At 50.4% G+C, this 11,753-nt stretch overlaps 1 protein-coding gene across 1 annotated transcript; it reads right to left on the bottom strand.

The window, feature by feature from the left end:
* Positions 1–1,356: 1,356 nt before the first annotated feature.
* GVI51_D00011 (uncharacterized protein) lies at positions 1,357–11,349 on the bottom strand (the record flags this gene model as incomplete). The annotated part of the gene is made up of 1 exon (XM_065626602.1): positions 1,357–11,349. The coding sequence occupies one exon, from the start codon at positions 11,347–11,349 to the stop codon at positions 1,357–1,359; it is 9,993 nt and encodes a 3,330-aa protein (XP_065482674.1).
* Positions 11,350–11,753: the final 404 nt, after the last annotated feature.

The following is an 11,753-nucleotide window of genomic DNA, read 5'->3' on the forward strand; positions in this document are numbered from 1 at the left end:
TGCACTCTGAACAGATGGGGATCCAGATGGTACATTACTGCCTGCCGATTGGTGAACTGACCCAGAGCCAGAGCCAGAGCCAGAGCCAGAGCCACTACCACCGGCTGTGCCGAGGCTTGTGTTGGCTTTTCGTTGCCAGACCCTTGGTCAGCCACATTTTGTGACTGAGGTTTCTGAGAGTTGACAATACCACCTACACCTGCTGCTCCAGATGCATTAGATCCTGCACCGGATACTGTTGAGACTGGTACTGTACTTGAGACAGTGTTTCCATGACTCTGTACACCTAGAGTTTCTGTTACTGTAGAAACAATTGTGTGGCCATGCTCATCAGTACCTGTACTATGGGATACAATCTCGGTGAGCGTGTGACCGTCCGAAACCACAGTGGTGGTGTAATCAGACCCCACATTTGCTTTAGAATTCGAAGCTGATTGTGCATTGGTGATTGTGGTGGTTATTGTTGTAGGATTACCATTGGAGTCGGTAGTGGTGATATGCGAAATGACATCAGTTTCGATACTGCCATTGCCCCTGTCGACTGATGTAGTGTAGCCAGTTTCACCTCCAACAGAAACAGTGGAGAGAGTAGTTGTGCCTGTCCTGGTGACTCCATCGACGCCAATAGATGGGAAGTGCGAAATTACTACAGTGGCAGTAGCAGTGTCTGCACTGACAGTTGTCGTAGTGACTGGAGCCTGAGAGTAACCGGGAGCAGAAGTGTATACACCATCACCCACTTGATCATATGACATAACGGTCACAGTATTGGTGACCGTCTGACCGATATCATTGGACGTTGTAACATTGAGATACAACAGCTGTGATCGTGTGACCATCAGAAACAAACACAGATGTGTAATCTGGTTCTTCTGTTAAGGTCACAATTGTTATGATGGTGGTATGGTTGCCGTTGGAGTCCTTGGTAGTGATCTGGGAGACGAGGTCATCTCAAAGTCACCCCTGCCCCTGTCAATTATTATCTGTATCAAGTTAGTATTCAGAAGAATATAAAACTGTAATTATATACTAAATTTTAAAGAGAAAAGTAATTAATTGATATATACATAAAAACTCTTTAAAAATGTATTTACAACTCTTTCGTTTATCACAAAACTGAAGCAGCACGTAATGTTCTTGTTTTTTGCACAACCGAACTCCATCATCAATGAGAATTGATCAGTACGTCTGAGATTCTCTAAAAGCTATTTCTCTCAATAAGTTCCTTCTGAAGTTGCTATATCGGTTAAGCAAGGAGAAAATAAAAATAATAAGTGTATCATGTTCATTAATTAACCTGATAAGGTACGCCTGCAATATCTTACATTCATGAACATTAGTTTGTATATCTATAACCTATGCTACACCAAATAGGATTAATATTGTTAAGGCTGTAGAAAGCAGAATGCTATCAATTTTGACGACGAATGTAGAACCTGAACCGCGGAAAACGGATGCCGTTTCAGTCTGAGAAAATTTGTTGCCACTATCAACAACAGAAGCATCAGTAGGAGCAAACAAATTTAGCGAAATACTTTGGCTCGATGTCTGACCTGAATTTGATAAAATTGGTTGACTTCCCACACCTTGACCTGCAGTCTTTGGGATAGCCTTGCTGTTGCTATTGACAGTAGTAATAGCGACCTGTGAGCCAACAAGTGTGGTGATACTACCGCTATTTACCACACCACTTGAACCTCTTACAACAGAGCCAGGAGCTGGGTTTGGAACAGTGGTGACAATGGTGGTAGGCTTACCGTTGGAGTCTGTGGTGGTGATATGGGAAACAACTTCTGTCTCAACACTGCCGTTAGACTTGGTAACTACAGTGGTGTGGTCTGCGTTGTTTGAGCATTCGGTGCATGGAACAGTGGTGACAATAGTTGTAGGCTTACCGTTGGAGTCTGTGGTGGTGATGTGGGAAACAACTTCTGTCTCAACACTGCCGTTAGACTTGGTAACTACAGTGGTGTGGTCTGCGTTGCCACTGACTTCGGAACATGGAACAGTGGTGACAATAGTTGTAGGCTTACCGTTGGAGTCTGTGGTGGTGATGTGGGAAACAACTTCTGTCTCAACACTGCCGTTAGACTTGGTAACTACAGTGGTGTGGTCTGCGTTGTTTGAGCATTCGGTGCATGGAACAGTGGTGACAATAGTTGTAGGCTTACCGTTGGAGTCTGTGGTGGTGATGTGGGAAACAACTTCTGTCTCAACACTGCCGTTAGACTTGGTAACTACAGTGGTGTGGTCTGCGTTGCCACTGACTTCGGAACATGGAACAGTGGTGACAATAGTTGTAGGCTTACCGTTGGAGTCTGTGGTGGTGATGTGGGAAACAACTTCTGTCTCAACACTGCCGTTAGACTTGGTAACTACAGTGGTGTGGTCTGCGTTGTTTGAGCATTCGGTGCATGGAACAGTGGTGACAACAGTTGTAGGCTTACCGTTGGAGTCTGTGGTGGTGATGTGGGAAACAACTTCTGTCTCAACACTGCCGTTAGACTTGGTAACTACAGTGGTGTGGTCTGCGTTGCCACTGACTTCGGAACATGGAACAGTGGTGACAATAGTTGTAGGCTTACCGTTGGAGTCTGTGGTGGTGATGTGGGAAACAACTTCTGTCTCAACACTGCCGTTAGACTTGGTAACTACAGTGGTGTGGTCAATATCAAAGGAACCAGTTAGAGTAGAGAATATAGAACTACCTGTCCTTGTTATTCCATCTTCACCTACTGATGGGAAATATGAAACTACAAAAGTCTCAGTTGTTGATGGATTTGTAACAACCTCAGTAGCAATTGAAGGTTGAGAATATTGGTCTGGTGATGTAAAAGCTCCCGCACCAACTTCATTATAAGTCAAAATAGTTATTTCACTAACTACCGTTCTTCCTAAAGAATCAGTAGTGGTGATATGGGATAAAATCTTTGTTATGGTATGACCATTTGAAACAAAAGCTGTGGTAACATCGGAAATAAGAGGTGATGGGTAGGTGGTTGCAATCGTGGTTGGGTTACCGCTGGCATCAGTGGTGGTGATGTGGGAGACAATGTCGGTCTGGACACTGCCGTCAGACTTGGTCACCACAGTGGTGTCAACAGAGCCAGGAGCTGGGCTTGGAACAGTGGTGACAATGGTGGTAGGCTTGCCGTTCGAGTCGGTGGTGGTGATGTGGGAGACAATGTCGGTCTGGACACTGCCGTCAGCGTTCGTGACCACAGTGGTTCTGTCCTTACCGTCGTCGGCTGGAGATGGGTAGGTGGTTGCAATCGTGGTTGGGTTACCGCTGGCATCAGTGGTGGTGATGTGGGAGACAATGTCGGTCTGGACACTGCCGTCAGACTTGGTCACCACAGTGGTGTCAACAGAGCCAGGAGCTGGGCTTGGAACAGTGGTGACAATGGTGGTAGGCTTGCCGTTCGAGTCGGTGGTGGTGATGTGGGAGACAATGTCGGTCTGGACACTGCCGTCAGCGTTCGTGACCACAGTGGTTCTGTCCTTACCGTCGTCGGCTGGAGATGGGTAGGTGGTTGCAATCGTGGTTGGGTTACCGCTGGCATCAGTGGTGGTGATGTGGGAGACAATGTCGGTCTGGACACTGCCGTCAGACTTGGTCACCACAGTGGTGTCAACAGAGCCAGGAGCTGGGCTTGGAACAGTGGTGACAATGGTGGTAGGCTTGCCGTTCGAGTCGGTGGTGGTGATGTGGGAGACAATGTCGGTCTGGACACTGCCGTCAGCGTTCGTGACCACAGTGGTTCTGTCCTTACCGTCGTCGGCTGGAGATGGGTAGGTGGTTGCAATCGTGGTTGGGTTACCGCTGGCATCAGTGGTGGTGATGTGGGAGACAATGTCGGTCTGGACACTGCCGTCAGACTTGGTCACCACAGTGGTGTCAACAGAGCCAGGAGCTGGGCTTGGAACAGTGGTGACAATGGTGGTAGGCTTGCCGTTCGAGTCGGTGGTGGTGATGTGGGAGACAATGTCGGTCTGGACACTGCCGTCAGCGTTCGTGACCACAGTGGTTCTGTCCTTACCGTCGTCGGCTGGAGATGGGTAGGTGGTTGCAATCGTGGTTGGGTTACCGCTGGCATCAGTGGTGGTGATGTGGGAGACAATGTCGGTCTGGACACTGCCGTCAGACTTGGTCACCACAGTGGTGTCAACAGAGCCAGGAGCTGGGCTTGGAACAGTGGTGACAATGGTGGTAGGCTTGCCGTTCGAGTCGGTGGTGGTGATGTGGGAGACAATGTCGGTCTGGACACTGCCGTCAGCGTTCGTGACCACAGTGGTTCTGTCCTTACCGTCGTCGGCTGGAGATGGGTAGGTGGTTGCAATCGTGGTTGGGTTACCGCTGGCATCAGTGGTGGTGATGTGGGAGACAATGTCGGTCTGGACACTGCCGTCAGACTTGGTCACCACAGTGGTGTCAACAGAGCCAGGAGCTGGGCTTGGAACAGTGGTGACAATGGTGGTAGGCTTGCCGTTCGAGTCGGTGGTGGTGATGTGGGAGACAATGTCGGTCTGGACACTGCCGTCAGCGTTCGTGACCACAGTGGTTCTGTCCTTACCGTCGTCGGCTGGAGATGGGTAGGTGGTTGCAATCGTGGTTGGGTTACCGCTGGCATCAGTGGTGGTGATGTGGGAGACAATGTCGGTCTGGACACTGCCGTCAGACTTGGTCACCACAGTGGTGTCAACAGAGCCAGGAGCTGGGCTTGGAACAGTGGTGACAATGGTGGTAGGCTTGCCGTTCGAGTCGGTGGTGGTGATGTGGGAGACAATGTCGGTCTGGACACTGCCGTCAGCGTTCGTGACCACAGTGGTTCTGTCCTTACCGTCGTCGGCTGGAGATGGGTAGGTGGTTGCAATCGTGGTTGGGTTACCGCTGGCATCAGTGGTGGTGATGTGGGAGACAATGTCGGTCTGGACACTGCCGTCAGACTTGGTCACCACAGTGGTGTCAACAGAGCCAGGAGCTGGGCTTGGAACAGTGGTGACAATGGTGGTAGGCTTGCCGTTCGAGTCGGTGGTGGTGATGTGGGAGACAATGTCGGTCTGGACACTGCCGTCAGCGTTCGTGACCACAGTGGTTCTGTCCTTACCGTCGTCGGCTGGAGATGGGTAGGTGGTTGCAATCGTGGTTGGGTTACCGCTGGCATCAGTGGTGGTGATGTGGGAGACAATGTCGGTCTGGACACTGCCGTCAGACTTGGTCACCACAGTGGTGTCAACAGAGCCAGGAGCTGGGCTTGGAACAGTGGTGACAATGGTGGTAGGCTTGCCGTTCGAGTCGGTGGTGGTGATGTGGGAGACAATGTCGGTCTGGACACTGCCGTCAGCGTTCGTGACCACAGTGGTTCTGTCCTTACCGTCGTCGGCTGGAGATGGGTAGGTGGTTGCAATCGTGGTTGGGTTACCGCTGGCATCAGTGGTGGTGATGTGGGAGACAATGTCGGTCTGGACACTGCCGTCAGACTTGGTCACCACAGTGGTGTCAACAGAGCCAGGAGCTGGGCTTGGAACAGTGGTGACAATGGTGGTAGGCTTGCCGTTCGAGTCGGTGGTGGTGATGTGGGAGACAATGTCGGTCTGGACACTGCCGTCAGCGTTCGTGACCACAGTGGTTCTGTCCTTACCGTCGTCGGCTGGAGATGGGTAGGTGGTTGCAATCGTGGTTGGGTTACCGCTGGCATCAGTGGTGGTGATGTGGGAGACAATGTCGGTCTGGACACTGCCGTCAGACTTGGTCACCACAGTGGTGTCAACAGAGCCAGGAGCTGGGCTTGGAACAGTGGTGACAATGGTGGTAGGCTTGCCGTTCGAGTCGGTGGTGGTGATGTGGGAGACAATGTCGGTCTGGACACTGCCGTCAGCGTTCGTGACCACAGTGGTTCTGTCCTTACCGTCGTCGGCTGGAGATGGGTAGGTGGTTGCAATCGTGGTTGGGTTACCGCTGGCATCAGTGGTGGTGATGTGGGAGACAATGTCGGTCTGGACACTGCCGTCAGACTTGGTCACCACAGTGGTGTCAACAGAGCCAGGAGCTGGGCTTGGAACAGTGGTGACAATGGTGGTAGGCTTGCCGTTCGAGTCGGTGGTGGTGATGTGGGAGACAATGTCGGTCTGGACACTGCCGTCAGCGTTCGTGACCACAGTGGTTCTGTCCTTACCGTCGTCGGCTGGAGATGGGTAGGTGGTTGCAATCGTGGTTGGGTTACCGCTGGCATCAGTGGTGGTGATGTGGGAGACAATGTCGGTCTGGACACTGCCGTCAGACTTGGTCACCACAGTGGTGTCAACAGAGCCAGGAGCTGGGCTTGGAACAGTGGTGACAATGGTGGTAGGCTTGCCGTTCGAGTCGGTGGTGGTGATGTGGGAGACAATGTCGGTCTGGACACTGCCGTCAGCGTTCGTGACCACAGTGGTTCTGTCCTTACCGTCGTCGGCTGGAGATGGGTAGGTGGTTGCAATCGTGGTTGGGTTACCGCTGGCATCAGTGGTGGTGATGTGGGAGACAATGTCGGTCTGGACACTGCCGTCAGACTTGGTCACCACAGTGGTGTCAACAGAGCCAGGAGCTGGGCTTGGAACAGTGGTGACAATGGTGGTAGGCTTGCCGTTCGAGTCGGTGGTGGTGATGTGGGAGACAATGTCGGTCTGGACACTGCCGTCAGCGTTCGTGACCACAGTGGTTCTGTCCTTACCGTCGTCGGCTGGAGATGGGTAGGTGGTTGCAATCGTGGTTGGGTTACCGCTGGCATCAGTGGTGGTGATGTGGGAGACAATGTCGGTCTGGACACTGCCGTCAGACTTGGTCACCACAGTGGTGTCAACAGAGCCAGGAGCTGGGCTTGGAACAGTGGTGACAATGGTGGTAGGCTTGCCGTTCGAGTCGGTGGTGGTGATGTGGGAGACAATGTCGGTCTGGACACTGCCGTCAGCGTTCGTGACCACAGTGGTTCTGTCCTTACCGTCGTCGGCTGGAGATGGGTAGGTGGTTGCAATCGTGGTTGGGTTACCGCTGGCATCAGTGGTGGTGATGTGGGAGACAATGTCGGTCTGGACACTGCCGTCAGACTTGGTCACCACAGTGGTGTCAACAGAGCCAGGAGCTGGGCTTGGAACAGTGGTGACAATGGTGGTAGGCTTGCCGTTCGAGTCGGTGGTGGTGATGTGGGAGACAATGTCGGTCTGGACACTGCCGTCAGCGTTCGTGACCACAGTGGTTCTGTCCTTACCGTCGTCGGCTGGAGATGGGTAGGTGGTTGCAATCGTGGTTGGGTTACCGCTGGCATCAGTGGTGGTGATGTGGGAGACAATGTCGGTCTGGACACTGCCGTCAGACTTGGTCACCACAGTGGTGTCAACAGAGCCAGGAGCTGGGCTTGGAACAGTGGTGACAATGGTGGTAGGCTTGCCGTTCGAGTCGGTGGTGGTGATGTGGGAGACAATGTCGGTCTGGACACTGCCGTCAGCGTTCGTGACCACAGTGGTTCTGTCCTTACCGTCGTCGGCTGGAGATGGGTAGGTGGTTGCAATCGTGGTTGGGTTACCGCTGGCATCAGTGGTGGTGATGTGGGAGACAATGTCGGTCTGGACACTGCCGTCAGACTTGGTCACCACAGTGGTGTCAACAGAGCCAGGAGCTGGGCTTGGAACAGTGGTGACAATGGTGGTAGGCTTGCCGTTCGAGTCGGTGGTGGTGATGTGGGAGACAATGTCGGTCTGGACACTGCCGTCAGCGTTCGTGACCACAGTGGTTCTGTCCTTACCGTCGTCGGCTGGAGATGGGTAGGTGGTTGCAATCGTGGTTGGGTTACCGCTGGCATCAGTGGTGGTGATGTGGGAGACAATGTCGGTCTGGACACTGCCGTCAGACTTGGTCACCACAGTGGTGTCAACAGAGCCAGGAGCTGGGCTTGGAACAGTGGTGACAATGGTGGTAGGCTTGCCGTTCGAGTCGGTGGTGGTGATGTGGGAGACAATGTCGGTCTGGACACTGCCGTCAGCGTTCGTGACCACAGTGGTTCTGTCCTTACCGTCGTCGGCTGGAGATGGGTAGGTGGTTGCAATCGTGGTTGGGTTACCGCTGGCATCAGTGGTGGTGATGTGGGAGACAATGTCGGTCTGGACACTGCCGTCAGACTTGGTCACCACAGTGGTGTCAACAGAGCCAGGAGCTGGGCTTGGAACAGTGGTGACAATGGTGGTAGGCTTGCCGTTCGAGTCGGTGGTGGTGATGTGGGAGACAATGTCGGTCTGGACACTGCCGTCAGCGTTCGTGACCACAGTGGTTCTGTCCTTACCGTCGTCGGCTGGAGATGGGTAGGTGGTTGCAATCGTGGTTGGGTTACCGCTGGCATCAGTGGTGGTGATGTGGGAGACAATGTCGGTCTGGACACTGCCGTCAGACTTGGTCACCACAGTGGTGTCAACAGAGCCAGGAGCTGGGCTTGGAACAGTGGTGACAATGGTGGTAGGCTTGCCGTTCGAGTCGGTGGTGGTGATGTGGGAGACAATGTCGGTCTGGACACTGCCGTCAGCGTTCGTGACCACAGTGGTTCTGTCCTTACCGTCGTCGGCTGGAGATGGGTAGGTGGTTGCAATCGTGGTTGGGTTACCGCTGGCATCAGTGGTGGTGATGTGGGAGACAATGTCGGTCTGGACACTGCCGTCAGACTTGGTCACCACAGTGGTGTCAACAGAGCCAGGAGCTGGGCTTGGAACAGTGGTGACAATGGTGGTAGGCTTGCCGTTCGAGTCGGTGGTGGTGATGTGGGAGACAATGTCGGTCTGGACACTGCCGTCAGCGTTCGTGACCACAGTGGTTCTGTCCTTACCGTCGTCGGCTGGAGATGGGTAGGTGGTTGCAATCGTGGTTGGGTTACCGCTGGCATCAGTGGTGGTGATGTGGGAGACAATGTCGGTCTGGACACTGCCGTCAGACTTGGTCACCACAGTGGTGTCAACAGAGCCAGGAGCTGGGCTTGGAACAGTGGTGACAATGGTGGTAGGCTTGCCGTTCGAGTCGGTGGTGGTGATGTGGGAGACAATGTCGGTCTGGACACTGCCGTCAGCGTTCGTGACCACAGTGGTTCTGTCCTTACCGTCGTCGGCTGGAGATGGGTAGGTGGTTGCAATCGTGGTTGGGTTACCGCTGGCATCAGTGGTGGTGATGTGGGAGACAATGTCGGTCTGGACACTGCCGTCAGACTTGGTCACCACAGTGGTGTCAACAGAGCCAGGAGCTGGGCTTGGAACAGTGGTGACAATGGTGGTAGGCTTGCCGTTCGAGTCGGTGGTGGTGATGTGGGAGACAATGTCGGTCTGGACACTGCCGTCAGCGTTCGTGACCACAGTGGTTCTGTCCTTACCGTCGTCGGCTGGAGATGGGTAGGTGGTTGCAATCGTGGTTGGGTTACCGCTGGCATCAGTGGTGGTGATGTGGGAGACAATGTCGGTCTGGACACTGCCGTCAGACTTGGTCACCACAGTGGTGTCAACAGAGCCAGGAGCTGGGCTTGGAACAGTGGTGACAATGGTGGTAGGCTTGCCGTTCGAGTCGGTGGTGGTGATGTGGGAGACAATGTCGGTCTGGACACTGCCGTCAGCGTTCGTGACCACAGTGGTTCTGTCCTTACCGTCGTCGGCTGGAGATGGGTAGGTGGTTGCAATCGTGGTTGGGTTACCGCTGGCATCAGTGGTGGTGATGTGGGAGACAATGTCGGTCTGGACACTGCCGTCAGACTTGGTCACCACAGTGGTGTCAACAGAGCCAGGAGCTGGGCTTGGAACAGTGGTGACAATGGTGGTAGGCTTGCCGTTCGAGTCGGTGGTGGTGATGTGGGAGACAATGTCGGTCTGGACACTGCCGTCAGCGTTCGTGACCACAGTGGTTCTGTCCTTACCGTCGTCGAAAGCAGATGAGGTCATGTTGTTGGAATTCATATTTGATGGCTGAGATGAGATAGAAGTAGGATTACTCATTGTGTTATTAGCTGTTTCGACTGTAGTGATTGTTGATTCTCTACCATCACTAAATGTCGTAGTTATTGTTGTGGTAACTACAGAAGGTTGCGTTGGTCTCACTATTATAGTTGTATAATAAGTTACTGGTGAACCGTTGACATCAACAGCTACAACTCTACTAACAATTTCAGTTTCAGTTGTAGTATTATCGGATCTGGTGACTGTATAGACAGGTGGTGGTGTATAAAACGTTGTTGTTCCGATTAATGGCAGGTTATCGCTATTATAAGTAGAGTAGAAGGATATTGTTTCAGAGAATCCTAATTCATTTGTAGTCTCATAAGCATCTGGAACTTTAAATGTGTATAGTGGAATTTCAACACATGGTTGACAAATTGAAGGTTGAGCCTGTGGTGGACTTCCTTTGTAAATAAAGAAACTATTCTTGTAGTGATTACCTTGGATGTAGTTATCAGGAACAATTTCAAATAGGGTCTGATTATAGCCCTTACCGATTGGAATTGTAAAACTTTGCAAACCTAAATATCCAACAGTAAAGGTAACAATACCAGTTAAATAATCATAATTGAAACTTTTGATTGGAAACAATGGAAATAGAAAACCATTACCGTTACCAAAACCAGAAACGGGCATGTTTTGACCATTACTAACTGCAACAACCGAAGTAGGATCTGACAAGTAAATTGATTGTTGTTGCAAATTGATATCATGAATATTAAATACTGAGTTAGCACCAACAGAAACACATCCAACACCTTGGATAGACTTCTGTAAATCGAATGTAGTGTTAGCAAGACAGATAGTACCCGTGTTGTACCAGTTATTTGCATTATTACCAATTTTCAATTGTTGAGGTCTGGCTGCGTTAGTACCTTTGGAGTAAATAATACCGGTGTTAGTCACAGATGTTGCAGAGATATCAAAAGTATCTCCTTGACTAGAAGTGAACATGATGTTACCAGTATTTGTGAAACTACCATCATTAATCTTCCATGAACCAGCAGAGGTACTCAATCTATCATCAACAACAATTGTACCATCATTTTGGAAAACAAAATTGACAAACCAATTGTGGTTAGAAGAAATACTAAAACCTTTCAAATTGTTATTAATATAATAAAGAGCGCCCCCTTGATTAACTCTAACAGTCTGAAACATTGAAACAGTATTCATATCTTGAAAGGCTAAGTATGCACCTCCTAAAACAATATAACCGTTACTGTATCCAGTAGGATTATTTCCATACGTGATAGTGTTGCTTTGAATAACAGCTTGTGCCATAACATTACCAATAAGTAACATCAAGCTGACTATCCAAGACAATCTAAACGAAAATGGTGGATTATCTTTCATCTCAAAAAACGATATTGTGGAATACAAACTAATAATCTTTGTATGTCAAAGAAAATTATCGATATATCAAACTACCAAATAAAACAACTGTTATAAGTAGTTAGTTAGTTATTCCTTGAAGTTCTTTTTCTTTCTGACTTTTAGAAAATAGTTTGATAATGAATATTTCATAAAGCAAAAGAAAAATGCTAAAGTTGGGTTCCTTATATATGATGGAATATTGGTAACTTTTGTGAGTTTATAAAATGCAAATTGAAAAAACATGGAAATTAGTTGGTTTCAGATATGGAATAATTGCAGCTCAATATTGATTCTATAATATGCTCAGTTGGCATATTCGTTTTAATTTGTACCATTAGATGAAATTAACTTGGATTCTCAAAACTATCTATATTGGCAGTAGA

This window comes from Nakaseomyces glabratus, chromosome D (genome assembly GCF_010111755.1).
Source record: "Nakaseomyces glabratus chromosome D, complete sequence".
Taxonomy (NCBI): domain Eukaryota; kingdom Fungi; phylum Ascomycota; class Saccharomycetes; order Saccharomycetales; family Saccharomycetaceae; genus Nakaseomyces; species Nakaseomyces glabratus.